The sequence below is a fragment of the Simochromis diagramma genome, unplaced genomic scaffold (assembly GCF_900408965.1).
Source record: "Simochromis diagramma unplaced genomic scaffold, fSimDia1.1 OVJJ01000457.1, whole genome shotgun sequence".
Lineage (NCBI taxonomy): Eukaryota > Metazoa > Chordata > Actinopteri > Cichliformes > Cichlidae > Simochromis > Simochromis diagramma.
Window position 1 is genome coordinate 1088988 of NW_024387277.1, and position 17605 is coordinate 1106592.

Here is a 17605-nt window from a genome sequence, read left to right on the forward strand (position 1 = left end):
ACATTATTCTGCCACTGTTCTATCAGAATCTAAAATGAATGTCCTCAGATGTGGATATCAGGCCATTGTGGAGCAAAATCAGGTAAGAAGATAATTCTTTGTTTTTACATTCATCAGGTCCCAATGAGACCAAATAGCAAGGACAAATTAAAACTGCATGCCATGAAATGAGTGAATGAGTTGGGGTCTCAGGAGGTTAACCTCACTAGAGGACTACAATGTAGAAAGTGGCAAACTCTTGGTGTCTATTATTATGGGTGGTTTTGAATCAATTTATAAATGTATAAATAGCATAAACTGAGACTGGTAACTTATGACATGAACCTCCAGGGTCTAGATACTGGTGGTGCTGATGATGGAGGTCTGAGTAACTCAGTTGAGGTAGAGATAGGGAGAAGGTGGGTTGCACAAATGACATCAGGGCAGCGCAGAGATGTTTGAAGGGATGGGTGCTCAAAGTTAAAAAGGGGCACATTGAACCAGGCTGAATAACAACAACCTACATTCAGATTCTTGATGAATGGGGGTTGCTGTTCTATGTGCCCCTTTTTAACTTTTAGTACCCGCCCCTTTAAGCATCTCTGCAGTTCTTTATATAAGCAAACTTGACCATCAGTACTATATTTTAGTTTCAATTGCAAAACTGTGCCAATTTAATGTTTATGATGTGTTGGGATTCAGAGATTCTTTTAGTGCTACCATATAATCTGCCTTATGAAGAATGTATTAATAACATGTTTTACAGTATCATTTATCAGTAATATTTCCTGCAGGGTTTATAAAATTGCATTGAATATGTCTGTCATCACATTGACCTTTCTCTTTTTACAGGTTGAGTTCATTTTATACACAATGCATAAATGTGCTTGGTTAGAGTTGATGTTCCAGAAGGTTTTAAGCTTCACTGGTGAGAGTGTCCAGATGATACATGCTGAGGGGAGATGAGAACATAGCAGGTTAATTGCATGCACGCTTACGATACACATATTAATCTAGTAGCAGGTCTGAGCGAAGGCCTAAGCGTCTTCGGCTTCAGTTTGAGACTGGCTGCAAAGTACTCTACTTAGTGATTAATGACGAGGGTCCATTATTAGCTCTCAGAGATGCTGAGACCTGAAGTTATTACCCTAAAAGGCAAGTAATGTAGAAAAGAGAAGTAATATGTTGGTGTATGGTTATTAGAAGTGTACGTGATGTATCCTTGTCTGCACGGGTTGAACTTTTGCCCGTCTGTCACCATGTATTTTTGAACTGTATTGACGTAGGTGTGATATTTTATCCTATAAAACCAGAACCCAATGTATTCTTGTCAGAGCAAAACAATCCGTATGCTGACGGTTGGTTGTTCTCCTGTGATAATAAAACTCATCGTTTGATTGCACTTTTCCGGAGCCTCCGTCGTTTGTTGTCTGGTCTAAAGTTGATCGATCTCGCAGCAGATGTTGACTAAAATAAACAAGCATTAGTAATATGGATATTTGAATTGTTTGTAATAATTTAGTGGAGGAAAACCATAATAACTAAATTCTGAATAGATGGAGTCATTTATCTGGAACCAGTGGGTGGTCATAATAGCACACCTTCAACCAAGAATCAATAATAAGGTAAAATTTTAACACTACAAAGTTTTAAATTTAATATTTCAATAACAAAAGGAATTAAATCCACAATGATGCTGAGTGAGTTCAGGAAGTGATATTACAGCATTTACATGGACAAACACGATCAAACATCACCATCTAGTGACCACACAGGTCAGAGTAAACATGTAGTTGCAATTTTCACTGTCATGACCATCAAATTTCAAATTCTACATCAGTGATTCCCAAAGTGTAAGCCCATAAAGTGGGTCACACAAGTTATGCAATTTTGTCTTCTACAGTAACTACAAATTTAATTTAAAAAAAATGTCATTTGTATTTTGTAAAACTGTATAACATACAAATTTTATAAAATTGAAATAACCACCTAAAATTAATTAATAAAAAAATGCTGATGCAGATGTTGGTTAAGAGTAGATCCACAATGTTAACAACCCTGCATCTATTTTAGTAATAAAAGGCACTATAATATTGACACAGTTACGCATAAATTACACAATAAGTAGTTTTATTTATTATGTGAAGCTTCAGTTTCTTCAAACGTGAAATCAACAAAGTCTAAAAAATCTTAAATTCTGATGATAGATAAGTTTAAATTGCATGTGTACAAACACAAGTGTAGCTAAATAAAAATTTTCATGTACAGTCTGAGCCTCCATGGCTAAAGAAACCAAGAATAGAGCGCAACCCAAGAAAGTCACTGAAATACCTAGACAACACAGACAAAGATGTCAGAGTAGCACCCATAGAATGTCACTGACAGACGAGAAGAAACAGCACAACAGTGAGCCAACAGCAACAATCAGGAGACCAAAGAAACTGGAAAATAAGACAGATTTTAACATACTCTCCTTCAATTAGTTGTTTCAATTTCAGTTTAGTGAACAGTGTTTTCAGAATCAAAAAACCCAACTCCAGCATAGAGCGGCTGAGTGAATGTGGTCTGGACTCTGTGGAGGAGAGTCATGGTTTCAGAGACTCTGTAGAAAGACAGAATACCTGCTCTGTGATCCAGGTACACTCCTACTCTGGAGGACCGAGGACCTGAGAGGTGAGTGTGGACATTGTTACACATTTTTCCATAACAGTCTGTGTCACAATGTAGTGCCCATGATTTGTCATTGTACCCAAATTAGTTCCCTAATATTCCTTGTGTAGCTGCTACTTCAACGTCTCTCCCTCTCCACCTCCCAGTAACAACGTCCAGTCAGACTCTCTCTACTCAGGACTTGATAATAGTCAGTGAATCTGTCTGGGTGATTAGAGTAAGTCTGTTTTTGTCTCATTAATGTCACTTTTCTGTTCCCTTCAGATAATAACATTTTTGTTTCCATTTTTTTGCTGATTGTTAAAGAAAATAGTGATGTTCAAAAATATTTGTTCAAACTGTCTGTATTACAGAAGATAATTTTCATAACTGTGGCACCAAGTATAATATTTTTACCATCTTCAAACTGAACTTTAATTTGTTTTTCAGGTTACACACAGTCCACTTCCAATCATTATTCTTCCTGGAATAAGTGAAAGGCTGATAACTCCTCCCTGTTATTCTTAACACACAGCAGCTCCAGACTAAATGTATATCTTTGTTCCCTCGCCTTTAGATCCACAGTTTGAAGATGGGTGTAACCGACGTATGACGTGTAAGAGCTGACAGACTCCATTCACTTGTTGAGATCAAAGCTCAGACTAGTTTCAGTTATAAGGTAGAGAAAGTCACTCAGTCACTGATACTGAGAGGAGAAATGGCACAGAAAGGAGTTCAGCTGGATGGAGAAAATATATGTTGTTCCATCTGTTTGGATTTCCTGAAAGATCCGGTGACTATTCCCTGTGGACACAGCTACTGCATGAACTGTATTCAAACCCACTTTGATGAAGAGGACAGGAAGGGAATCCACAGCTGCCCTCAGTGCAGGAAGACTTTCACACCGAGGCCTGTCCTGGAGAAAAACACCATGTTAGCAGCTTTAGTGGAGCAGCTGAAGAAGACTGGACTCCAAGCTGCTCCAGCTGATCACTGCTATGCTGGACCTGAAGATGTGGCCTGTGATGTCTGCACTGGGAGGAAGCTGAAAGCCATCAAGTCCTGTTTGGTCTGTCCAGCCTCTTACTGTGAGAAACACCTCCAACCTCACTATGATGCAGCTCCATTAAAGAAACACAAGCTGGTGGCCCCCTCCAAGAAGCTCCAGGAGAACATCTGCTCTCGTCATGATGAGGTGATGAAGATTTTCTGTCGTACTGATCAGCAGAGTATCTGTTATCTCTGCTTGATGGATGAACATAAAGGCCATGAAACAGTCCCAGCTGCAGCAGAAAGGACTGAGAAGCAGAAGGAGCTCGAGGTGAGACGACTAAACATCCAGCAGAGAATCCAGGAGCGAGAGAAAGATGTGAAGCTGCTTCAACAGGAGGTGGAGGCCATCAATGGCTCTGCTGATAAAGCAGTGGAGGACAGTGAGAAGATGTTCACTGAGCTGATCCGTCTCCTCCAGAAAAGAAGCTCTGATGTGAAGCAGCAGGTCAGATCCCAGCAGGAAACTGAAGTGAGTCGAGTCAAAGAGCTTCAGGAGAAGCTGGAGCAGGAGATCGCTGAGCTGAAGAGGAAAGACGGCGAGCTGGAGCAGCTCTCACACACAGAGGATCACAACCAGTTTCTACACAACTACCCCTCACTGTCAGCACTCAGTGAGTCTACACACTCATCCAGCATCAATATTCGTCCTCTGAGCTACTTTGAGGATGTGACAGCAGCTGTGTCAGAGACCAGAGATAAACTACAGGACATTGTCAGACACAAATGGACAAACATCTCACTGAGAGTGAGTGAAGTGGATGTTTTACTGTCACCAACACAAACAGAGCCAAAGACCAGAGCTGGATTCTTAAGATCTTCACGTGAATTAACACTGGATCCAAAAACAGTGCACCGAAATGTGGTATTATGGGAAGGTAATAGAAAAGCAAAATCAACTGAACAACAACAGTCTTATTCTGGTCATCCAGACAGATTCACTAAATGGTATCAGGTCCTGAGTAGAGAAGGTCTGACTGGGCGTTGTTACTGGGAGGTAGATTGGAGAGGGGGAGACATTGATATAGCAGTCTCATACAAGGATGTCACCAGATTAAGGACATCATTTGGATATAATAATCAATCTTGGGCACTACGCTGTGACATAGATGGTTATGAATTTTGGCACAATAAAGTTCGAACTCTTGTCTTTGGTCATGTTTCTTTCAGAGTAGGAGTGTACCTGGATCACAGAGCAGGTATTCTGTCTTTCTACAGCGTCTCTGAAACCATGACTCTCCTCCACAGAGTCCAGACCACATTCACTCAGCCGCTCTATGCTGGACTTTTACTTTTTGAAGGAACCACTGGAGAATTCATTAAAATGTAAATGATAGTAGAGGCAGTTAGTCTAAATGTGTCTTTTAGTTTCCAGTTTCATTGTTATGGTGTTTCATCTTCACATAGACCACCTGTCATTCACTCTTTATGAGTTCTATTTTTCTATTTTTACTTCGATTTTTACATTGATTGTCTTCTAGGCAATGCTTGTCTTTGTTTTATTTGGCACTACTCACTGTCTGTTTAGCCAAAGAGTCTCTCATTGCTCATGAGTTTTAGTTGTTTTTCCCTACTTTGCTGATTTTGTGTTTGAAAAACTGAAATCATGTCTAAAGCTGCTGTTTTTGCCATATGCTTAACTGTGTCATTTTCGCTTCCAATGTTATCAGCAAGGAAATAGATACAAGACTATAGTCATTGGATCAACTCTTAACTAGCATGATTACATTTAAAAGATGTTCAGTAAACAGCTTGTTTGTAATTTTACCTTTAATAAATGGAACTTTGTAAATATAGTTTATTCTTTCTCATGGATACAATACAATAGTTATATTGGAATTAATTTATTTTTGCCTCTGATATATTTATATATAGAAGTCCACAGTAATATAACAGGAATATTGTGTCAGTAAACTTCATGTTACTCTTCTAAATAGGGAATCTGCAAAACTGTAACTATGTATTATTATTATTGTGTATAATTCTCTCTTGGTCATTACTGTTGTTTGTATTGTTACTTTTGTTCATTCAATTAACTGAATACTAACACTATAAAATAAACATTGATGCAGTCATGTCCTTTGAAAAGAGCCACACATTTAATGCAAAGGAGACACTGGTTTTAAAATAAGCTGAAAACCTATATGCTTGCAAAAGCTCATCAAAATAATTTACTTAGCACACCACCAAAGTTTTCACAGACAAACTTTACACTGGATCATACCTTTTATATCAGAGCTTTTGCAAGAAAGAAGGACAAACAGAAATATAAGCTACATTTACGAATTAACTTAGATAAATAAGAGTTATCTAAAAGTATTGTTTGAAAAAAAATGAAAACAATAGCAAAGATTTACAAATAAAGATTTTTCACAAACTATTAATTTTGCATGTTGACAAATAATTTATCCATTATGCATTAGCTCGTACAACTTACACATTCGTTTGTTGTAATGTTGATTTTTCCAGTTTGAGACAAACTTTTTCAGAATTATTATGCCCATAACTACATTTTTAATAACTTTACTTCAAAATAGTTTAATCAGACTTGGTTTTGAGAATAAGGAAGACATAATCAGGAAACCCTAACCCTAATTGTCATGGTTCTGGGTCCCTTTGATCCAGGATTCTTGTATTCTAGTAATATTTTGAATTATGGTTTATTTTCAGGTTCATTTATATTCTTAGTTATTCTATTGTGAGTTTCTCTTATTCCCTGTTTAGCTTTTGATTATTAGACTCCCGCTTGTGCCTTTGCCCTCTGTGTCTCTCTCTTTGTGCTCTATTTATATATATTGAGTTCTTGAGTCTTGTTTCCCTCCTCGTGTTTCATTCTTTGTTCTCCAATGTTTGCCATGTGTATCCATGTTTCCCCAGTCTGTCATGTCTCTCTTGTCTCCTCTTTCACTCCCTCACTCCCTCTCATCTGCCTTTCCTCCACTCCTGTGTTATGTCCCTCTGTTTCCTGTTTTATTGTGAAGATGTTGTGTTTCCATGTTCGGTGTGTCTGGTTTTGCGTAGTATGTGGCGTAGTATATTTTGTATTCTCAGTTTTGTTAATGTCGGTTTTCCTTGTGTTCAGCAATAAAGCTCTTTTTGAGTTACTTTTTGCCTGCCTGGGTCTGCAATTGAGTCCAGTCCTGCCTGCTCAACACAAGTTCGTGACACTAAACTCAAAAATGGTCCCTAAAGCAATTTTTCCACCTACTACTTTTATAAATGTGCTCTGCTGTATAAAAAGGGTTAAACTCAGTGTCTGCTTCAAAATACCTGTTAAGTCCTCTCTGATCTCCCAGAAATACGGGAGTTCCAGTCTGTCCACATATTTTCTAAAAATAGTTTCATTCATATATAAGAAAAACTCCGTCATTGCTCCTGGGAGGAAACACTTTGCTCCATGTGAACAACTACAGTAGTTCATAGCAGATGTAAATTTAGTAACACTTATTACCTTCGTACTTATTGTTATAACAGACTGATCTTAAAAATTAAAATTTTGAGTCTTCCCAAGTTATAAACATTAAAATCTCGAGCCTGAGATGTTAATGTTCCCCGAGATGAAATGTAGAAAAAACTTGTTTTCATAATTTTTAACAATATTTTTGTTAAAACGTTTAAATCAACCCTTAATAGGTACTTAAAAAAGCATATACCGCTTCCCTGTTTGCAATTTTCAAGACAATTTAAGAAAGCGCAAATGTAGTAAAGACAACGCTGGAATCCACATAAAAAAATTAGATTGATTCAAATGTTGAAAGGACTCAACAACTATCATTTTATTTCACAGAGATGTCTTTAAATTTTCAAACAGGGATTCAATCTGTTTAAATATAAATATAATGTTTTTCTTCTTGTGTAAGTTTGACATTGTATTTCTAATCCAGTGCATAACATTTGGTCTGAGTGGGTTTTTTAGGCTGTAGCAAACAAATTATTTTGATGTGATTTTGCAAGCACAGAAGTTGTCAGCTGATAATAATAATAAAAAAAAAAAAAAACTGTTGGAGTTTAGTTTAATTATTTTCTTACATCAGATCAAAATCTAATCATGTATTTAACAATTGCAGTCAGCCTGTTCAGTTTTTCTACTGAGTATAAACACACAGGAAGAGATAGTTTGAGAACATAAGAGTACATGTATGACCAGTGAGGGATATCATGTACCGTAATCGAAAACATAAAGCTCTGTAGACCAACTATAGAACAATAAATTTGGGAATTTTGAACCTCGCACAATCAGACAACACGTTTAGTAGAGCCTGGCTTTTCATGTTTTCCATCTGAATCGCACCCATATTTAAAATTTTCCCGAACAATGTTTGGACAAAGATAAAGTTTTGATATTTATTTCATAATAAACACAATCCCTCTGAAACATATGGTCATAGTTTCTGCATTTAAAGTGCCCATGTAAGATGAGAAATATAATGTAATGAGAGGGTGCGGTGGCTGAGCTGCCCTGAAGTGTGGTTAAGTTTATTCATATAGTTTTGGACTCCACGCCTAAATCCTTTGTTCAAAGATGTCTCACCTATTTACCTATGAACAGACTTCACACTGTTAAGGATGCACCATAATCTTTCTTTCATCAAAAAATATCAAAGAGTAGAATGATAAATAAAGTTTCACGTGATATAAACTGCATGTTTTATTGCAGATGTGTCAAACTCATTTTAGTTTGTGAACCACATGTAACCCAATTTAACTGCAAGTAGGCTAAAGAAATAAAACCACAATAATGTATATTTAGAAAAATAATCCACTGCCTACCACTCCACACTGGTCATTGCTGCTTGTATAACCACAAAGATAAAAGAAAAGAAACAAGAGAAAGCAAAAGGGAAGAAAAGACTAACACTAAGAGCCTATAGAGAATCTTCAGTGCTCTTCTTGGCAAATGAAATGTGTTTGGGACAACAAAGTGTTTAGACCATGACTCTGCTTGAAAAAAACGATGGCTAGAAAAGATTAAACTAAGAAAAAGAAATAGTGGCTATAAGTCATAGTAGTGCCTAACAATCAAAATATCCCTAGCCTGATCCTGGGAGAAGGTACAAATCCTTTGGGGAAGTCTGAAATCAGGAAGAACAAAAAATTAATTATAAAATGAAATATCAAATGCAGCCAAACAGCCCCTTGACATGGATCCAAACATTTAATCTAGAAATGTTTCCAAACATTTCTACTTCTCAGAAATAATGCTGCCATCACTTCACTTTTCTCCAAAGGCCAGTAGGTTGCATGTTTGACACTTCCACTATGCCCCCAATTTGTGCACATCTCAGGAGGGATATTAGCCCACTCCTCTTTACAAAGGTTTTCTAAATCCTGTAGTTTCCTTGGCTGCCACTTGGTGGAGCTTTTGCTCCTTCCTCAGTTTTCATATAGGACTGAGGTGTGGGGACTGCGTGGGCCACTCCATGATGTCAGTGTGCTTCATCTTTACCCAATCTTTTGTTGGCTTGATGGTACGTTTTTGGACTCATCCATCACTCATCTTCCGTGTTCTGGCTGAGTTCACGAACACTGAGGATTTCATGGTGCAAGATCCCTGTACTTGATTTTGCTGTCATCTGACCACATCACTTTCCATCAAGCTTTCACTGAATCATTTAGATGTCACTGGCAAACATAAGTTGGTCTGTACGTGTGCCATCTGGAGTAGGGGAACCTTGAACACCTACAGTGACTAGGTGACTATGGTCCAACGCACATTATTAACAAGTTCCTGCTCTTTAGTTTTGGGCTATCCACCACCTTTCTCATCCTCATGAGTTGGGAGAAGGAGTCTCTACTTCTTGACACTCTGTGACATGCAAATTGTTTTCTCACTTTGATGTAGTGTTTTTTCTGGATTTTTTGGTTGATGTGTTTCCCCATTAAAATGACACTACCATAAAAATAGAGATTGTTTACTTCTATGTAAGTGAGTAAACATTCAAATTAAACAGGAGATCAAATAATTATTTCTGTTACTGTAAATGTACATGCTTAGAGTCTCCATATGTTAAAATATAATGAATTAGCCACATTTATCAAAGTAAAAGTAAAACACAAACTAAGCTTTTATTGATCTATTTTGATTGAATTTTGCAAGCTTGTAAGCTGGAGGAAGTGAACTCGAGTAAGCCTGTTCTTGGACCTGTTCTAACAGAGGGCAGATTGCCAGCTGCCAGCCCTTTCAAATCAGTGCTCGATGAGCAAAAAGGATCAGACACTCACTAAATGTTTTAAAGGGGTAAGCAAGGTAACAAATAATAAAAAGGCACACAAGTTTTATCTCGAGGATGGGTTACTGCTGAGGAAATGGGTCTCAAGACCTGCTGCACAGCAGAAGGGGATCGATGAAGATTGGGGGGTGGTGCATCAAGTAGTCATTCCTAAGGGATTCCGTGATGGTATATTGCAGCTTGCGCATGAACACCCACGGTCAGGTCATTTAACAATCACTAAAACCTATGAACGCATTCTTCAGCATTTATTCCAGGTCTGAAGAAAGATGTTGCCAGATTCTGTAGAAGAAGCAGGGTTTGCCAAATTGTGGGTAAACCTAATCAGATAGTACAACCTGTTCCCCTTAACTAGGGATAGGTACCGGTATCCGGTGCCATGATGGCACCGGTTCTGTCATAAACGGTAGTAACCAGACCGAAAAGCAGCGCACATTTCGGTGCTTTATTTCGGTGCTTTATTTCGGTGCTTTTATTTCCTGAGCTGTGATACACTTTAGATTCTAGCCAATCATTTTACGTTTCCGAGGATAGTAGGCGGGCCCAGGTACGTACGTTCTTTTAGAGCAGAGCTACAGATTAAAAATGCCCAAAGCGAAGCGGTCAAAAGTCTGGTTGTACTTCACAGCAAAATATGCAAACTCAGCAGCCTGCAACAAGTGCTTTAAGCTGATACTGTGATACTGTCAAAGGAGGTAACACCTCAAATCCGATGAAACACCTGGCGACACATAGCAGTTTTTTTAAAGCCGAGAAATGCGCCGTATTTGATAGCTTGCTGCGAGACCTCACACCGAGCACATCTACTGCAGGTGTGGTGCCTGTTATCGGACCCGGAGTTTGCAACATCCCCCAAAAACCCGAAGAGTACAGTCCTGGCCCCTAGCCCTGCCAGTGTAGCAGAAATGATGACGGATGATGATGGCAGCAGCAGCCGTTCTTCTCTGCGTGAGTTGCTTAATGTTGTTCGTGTGTAATTTACATTGAGTAGGCTAACCACGTTATTAAATTAATGCATGTAAGGTGAACTAGCAAACATCATCATAGCTACATGCGGCTGTCTTCTTGTTTGATGGCAGATACTCCCTTCACCTTGGCCAAAAAGGCTAAAATGACCAAAGAAAAAGTGGAAAACAGTTAAACATGAGAGGTTTAGGACAAAGTTTGTGTTTTTTCCATTGTTTAAGCACTGCTTCCAGCTAAGAGTGATGCCATATATGCCCCATAGCTGCAGAAAAGGCTAACATTGTTATCTTTTTACAAAAAAACAGCTGAACATGAGAGGTTTTTGGACCAATTTTGTGTTCTCCATTCTTTAAGCACTGTTTGAGCACCGTGTAAGCACCGGCACCGTTTCAAAAGTACCGGTTTGGCACCGGTATCAGATAAAACCTAAACGATACCCATCCCTACCCTTAACCCATCCCAGGACTTGGTGGGCCTTTTGAGCGTGTCTTGCTGGATTGTGTGGGTTCCCTACTAAGAACAAAAGCTGGTAATCAGTTTCTCTTGACGATCATGTGTGCTGCAACCTGTTTTCCTGAAGGCATTCCTCTTCAAAAAATCACTGCTCCCACCATAAGGCCGTACTAAGACTCTTCTCAACATTTGGTCTGCCCAGAGTTATTCAAACGGACCAAGGCAGCAATTTTCAGTCAAAACTGTTTAAGCAGACTTTACAAACATTTGGCATTTTATATATCCTCTTTAGCCCTTACCACCCTCAGTCACAAGGAGCACTAGAAAGATGGCATCAGATTATAAAGGCGATGATGCAAAAATACTGTCTTGAGACTGAAAGGAACTGGGATGAAGGGCTACCTTTCCTACTTTTGCAGCTCGTGAAGCAAAACAAGAGTCCTTGGGTTTTAGCACTGCTGAATTGGTTTTTGGACATAGTGTATGAGCACCACTGAAAGCTCTAAAACAACAGCTTTTGTCAGCTACAATCAAATGGGCTTGAGTTTTTTACACAGTGTCAGGAAAGTCTGTACCAATCTTTGTCAATGGTGGCAATATGACAGAAAGACAGTGCAGAGTTCTTTTAAACCTGGTGACAATGTACTTATGTTGGTGCCCACACCTGGTCCAACTCTATCAGCCCAATTAGCAGGTCCACACATTGGTTCATCCTCATGAAACTGCGACACGAATGAGGACTTACACAGCTTGCATGTTGCTACACGTTTTATTGCTTTAAACGCCACCAACACTCTGTTCCACATTTCCAGCTGCTACACAAACCCAACACTTCAGGTCCCGGCACAGCTGATCACGGGAGACATGATCAGCTGATGGAGCTCAGGTGTGTCGGCCTCCCCTGACTAGGGCTATGTCCCAATCCAGCGACCACACCCTTCGTAGTGCGCATTTGGAGACCGATTACATCACAGGGACGCAACGAAGGGTGTCCCAATTCGAAGTGTACTCCAAATGCGGTCGACAAATGTGCAGTTCATTTCCCCAATTGGAAGGGTGGATCCAGTGTAGACTTTGTGGTATATAGCCACATATAGCCACAATTCATAGCGTGGCAGTGGGTGTGGATATTTTTTTTTGGAAAAAAACAGCGGATGGCTGAAGCGTGGCTGCTGAAGAGTAAACTTTCAAAAGTAAGTGCTGAATATTATGTCACAGTAGTTTGATGTATCACAAAAAACTCACACAACTGAGAAGCCAGAGGCTCGTAAAACATTTCAGTGTGAGTAGGAATGTGATAGACTGCATGAGAACTCTCACAGGCTGTTGTTTTCCAGTAATAGCTGTCTTTTATGCTGTCTCACAAGGTGCTCCATCTCGAAAGGCACCTGGTGCTCCCTCTATGAAGACAGCCAAAGTAATCGCTGTGGCACAGTCGAAGCTGAGCTTTATCAAGCCTGCACAAACAGCTTTACCCAGAATGTTGAATAATGAAGAACATTAAAACATTACTGTTGGCCACATGTCGACAAAGTTATGTGAGATTAGTGATGTTTGTACTTTCAGCGTTAACTTGGTTTTGAAGCCTTTACTTTAAAATATATGCCGTTCAATAGTTGTCCTTAATCTTACAGAGAATCTGATGATTTTATGGATAATTAAAGTCAGTCATATATCCACAAACACAACAAGCTGAAAGTCAGTGATGCTGTTCGGTTTGCAGTCCTGAATATCACGGCACAAGCAGGATTCACTGCACTGTTAATGTTAGCTCTGTTATATTGCTGCCTCTGTTCGGTGGTGTCGAGCCAAACGGACTTTAACGTGTGTTTGAACGAGCTGACGGTTTACTCGTTAAGCTGAAAGAAAGATGCTTTAATCACAGGAGTCACACATGTGTCCACTGTACCATCTGGAAACTCTTCTTGTGTAGCACTCGTAATAACACAAACATTAAATCCTCCTTCTCTTGTGCTGTTTTGTAGCAGTGTATACACCTGAGACTGTCACCTGTCTGTCTGTCCTGCACTCTCTCTCTGTTTCTTTCTCTCTGATTGTGGAATAAAAGTATGAACATGTGTTTATAAGTTACACTTGTGTTTGAATCCTGCAGCTTATCACACATTTGATTTCCATGTGTGACGACTGCAAGTGTCCAGAGTGAGGACAGACTGAGGGACCCACTGCTGCACATCATCTGTGAGGCTTTGCACCCCTGATGATCCACCAGGACAAACTCAGCAGTGTGTGAGGAAGAGGAGGAGGAAGAGCCAGCAGCAGCTGACAGATGGAGAGAATAGACAGACTGTTCCCTGTTTGTGAAGGACTGCTAGAAAAGTTTAACATAACTAATTGTCTGTCCTGAATCAGTCTTATTAGGTAATGTTCAAATAATTTTATCGTTCCAGTGTTTTCAGTGTGCGAGAAAGTACTCAGGGCCTTCAAGTTACACACTATGAAAGGCAGAAGTTTAATATTCAGAAACCTAAAGTACAGTGGGGCAAAAAAGTATTTAGTCAGCCACCGATTGTGCAAGTACCCCCACCTAAAATGATGACAGAGGTCAGTAATTTGCACCAGAAGTACACTTCAACTGTGAGAGACAGAATGTGAAAAAAAATCCATGAATCCACATGGTAGGATTTGTAAAGAATTTATTCGTAAATCAGGGTGGAAAATAAGTATTTGGTCAATAACAAAAATACAACTCAATACTTTGTAACATAACCTTTGTTGACAATAACAGAGGTCAAACGTTTACTATGGGTCTTTACCAGGTTTGCACACACAGTAGCTGGTATTTTGGCCCATTCCTCCATGCAGATCTTCTCGAGAGCAGTGATGTTTTGGGGCTGTCGCCGAGCAACACGGACTTTCAACTCCCGCCACAGATTTTCTATGGGGTTGAGGTCTGGAGACTGGCTAGGCCACTCCAGGACTTTCAAATGCTTCTTACGGAGCCACTCCTTTGTTGCCCGGGCGGTGTGTTTTGGATCATTGTCATGTTGGAAGACCCAGCCTCGTTTCATCTTCAAAGTTCTCACTGATGGAAGGAGGTTTTGGCTCAAAATCTCACGATACATGGCCCCATTCATTCTGTCCTTAACACGGATCAGTCGTCCTGTCCCCTTGGCAGAAAAACAGCCCCATAGCATGATGTTTCCACCCCCATGCTTCACAGTAGGTATGGTGTTCTTGGGATGCAACTCAGTATTCGTCTTCCTCCAAACACGACGAGTTGAGTTTATACCAAAAAGTTCTACTTTGGTTTCATCTGACCACATGACATTCTCCCAATCCTCTGCTGTATCATCCATGTGCTCTCTGGCAAACTTCAGACGGGCCTGGACATGCACTGGCTTCAGCAGCGGAACACGTCTGGCACTGCGGGATTTGATTCCCTGCCGTTGTAGTGTGTTACTGATGGTGACCTTTGTTACTTTGGTCCCAGCTCTCTGCAGGTCATTCACCAGGTTCCCCCGTGTGGTTCTGGGATCTTTGCTCACCGTTCTCATGATCATTTTGACCCCACGGGATGAGATCTTGCGTGGAGCCCCAGATCGAGGGAGATTATCAGTGGTCTTGTATGTCTTCCATTTTCTGATGATTGCTCCCACAGTTGATTTTTTCACACCAAGCTGCTTGTCTATTGTAGATTCACTCTTCCCAGTCTGGTGCAGGTCTACAATACTTTTCCTGGTGTCCTTCGAAAGCTCTTTGGTCTTGGCCATGGCGGAGTTTGAAGTCTGACTGTTTGAGGCTGTGGACAGGTGTCTTTTATACAGATGATGAGTTCAAACAGGTGCCATTCATACAGGTAACGAGTGGGGGACAGAAAAGCTTCTTACAGAAGACGTTACAGGTCTGTGAGAGCCAGAGATTTTCCTTGTTTGAGGTGACCAAATACTTATTTTCCACCCTAATTTAGGAATAAATTCTTTACAAATCCTACCATGTGAATTCATGGATTTTTTTTTCACATTCTGTCTCTCACAGTTGAAGTGTACCTCTGGTGCAAATTACTGACCTCTGTCATCATTTTAGGTGGGGGAACTTGCACAATCGGTGGCTGACTAAATACTTTTTTGCCCCACTGTATGTATCAGCAGCAGAATGGACCTAAAAATAAATGTTTGTTTCAGTTCTATGAAGCTTTGAGTGTTTTGGATTAGTAGCACTGCTGTGTTTGTTGCATCATATTGCTGTAATTGTTTATATGCTTTATATATTCTGAGGTAAGTTGATCTATAGTGTTACATCATATTCTATAAGGATGTTATGTGTTTGTATACAGGGTGAGCCATTTATATGGATACACCGTAATAACATGGGAATGGTCCTGTTTGCCATCATGGCACCGGATACCAGTACCCATCCCTAGTTATCACAGCTCGAACATTTTGTTTTTACACATATATGTAAGCATTGAGCCAAATTTAGTAATGCCAACATATTAAACAAACAATATCTGTCTCTTATATATAATACATCTGTATATACACTGTCAAATATACTTGTCTTTGAGTGAAGATTTAAGGTGATAGGACATATAGATAAGTGCAACTTGAATCTATACTGAAGCTCAGTATTTGACACAGAGTTCAAGCTCACTGCTGTAATATATCCTAATAATCGAATAATAAATCTAATATTAGCCATATTATATTCACATTACCAAATTGAGATGACTTTGGTCTCATAAACAACATTAGCTAATTGTTATTTACTAACTAATCTTATAATGACTGTTCAGTACAGAAATGAAGTCCAACAATCATGTTTTACAGTCCCGTGGTCTCAGCCTCAGATACTCAACTAATCAATGTGATCTCATAAAAAAAACAAAACAAATGAACACAAAAACCTTTTTTCTCCTTCATTTCTGTCACACAAAGCTGTATGAAACGTTTCTCGCGGTTAGTATCATGGTTGCTAGGCAACCTGAACAGCACGACAAAGGCCAGACCGTCCCATTTCACAAGCCTCTCACTTCCGCACTTCGTAGTACCCGCCATATGTAGTCTGCGAACTGCGCGTAAAACGAAGCGTGCGGTCGCTGGATTGGGACACAGCCTAGGTACCCTGAACCCACTGCTCCACCCCTCTGTTGCAGCTGAGCCACAAACCACACCCTGCCACAGAGTCATTACAGGAAGATGAGGGATTTGAAAAAGACAGTCTGTTTTACCTTTTTAAACAAATAAATTTTCAAATGTTGGTCAGTTTTTATGTGGTTAATTTTTTGTTGGAATCGTTTTGTTTATATGTAACATCATAGTTTTTTAAAAAATTGCTGACCTGTTCTTCCAAAACATAGTTTGTGTAAACGATAACAGAAATAAAGAACAAGTGACTACCTACTATGCATAAATAAATAAATCAATGAGTAATAATTGCAAAAACAAAAATATTCTAGAACAAAATAAACAAAGCTTTAGCAAATCTGAGGTGAACAAGTTATTAGATTAAAACAAAAACCACAATATTCCTCATACAGTACATGTCAGCTTGCTAAATACAGTTTGCTATTAATATAGCTTGTTTCAAGTCCAGACAGTCATTATAATAAAATAATAAATGATAAATGAAAGTTCGTCAATAGAGAAGGAAGGAGTGAACAGGACTTGGACCAATTGGTTAGGCAGAGGGATCGGGTTGGAAAGTGTTAGATTATAATATTATTTTATGCCATGTTATACCCCTAATTAAAGATTGTGAATTATTATGTAGATTAGTTTGCATTATTCTCCTGAATTAGAAGAAGCTGATAACTATTGCATTAGTTAAACTGATTTGCATTACATTAAACTGCTGACTTGTTGTGAATGAATGACATTGCTTTATGATGCATTATACTGCTGAGTTATAAGAAATACTGTACACAGAGAGTTATTGTCTTATTTGTCTGATTAGAAGAGAACAGAATATGCTGGAATTTTCTGCCCCATCTCAGCAGGAGCAGATAAACAGGGAGCCAAGGTCGTAGCTTAGACGCCGTGTGAGAGAAAGCATGCGAATGTTTAGGCTTTTTATGATAAGGTGGAGGCACCAGACGCTATAAAAGTTTGAGCAATGCTCCACCATTTTGAGATTTGAGGCTGTCTGCATCAGTGTCCATCTCCCACGCGTGTGTGCATTAAAATCATCGTTTGACTCAACCCGGCCGGACCAGTGTTGTTATTGTGGTTTTTCTCTTGTTTCCATCCCCAATTTTGAACTCGTAACAAAAGGATGTGCAGCGGGTTAGAGGAGGGTGCCAAGAGAAGAAACGGCACAAC

General features: G+C 39.4%; 1 protein-coding gene across 1 annotated transcript; it reads left to right on the forward strand.

Moving 5' to 3' along the window:
• Window positions 1–2859: 2859 nt before the first annotated feature.
• Window positions 2860–5477, forward strand: LOC120715693 (tripartite motif-containing protein 16-like). Its single transcript, XM_040002775.1, has one exon. The coding sequence runs from the start codon at window positions 3347–3349 to the stop codon at window positions 5006–5008; it is 1662 nt and encodes a 553-aa protein (XP_039858709.1). The 5' UTR covers window positions 2860–3346; the 3' UTR covers window positions 5009–5477.
• Window positions 5478–17605: the final 12128 nt, after the last annotated feature.

Bases quoted from the DNA above. Each gene is read 5' to 3' on its own strand.
- LOC120715693 (XM_040002775.1), top strand. From the start codon at position 3,347: ATGGCACAGAAAGGAGTTCAGCTGGATGGAGAAAATATATGTTGTTCC.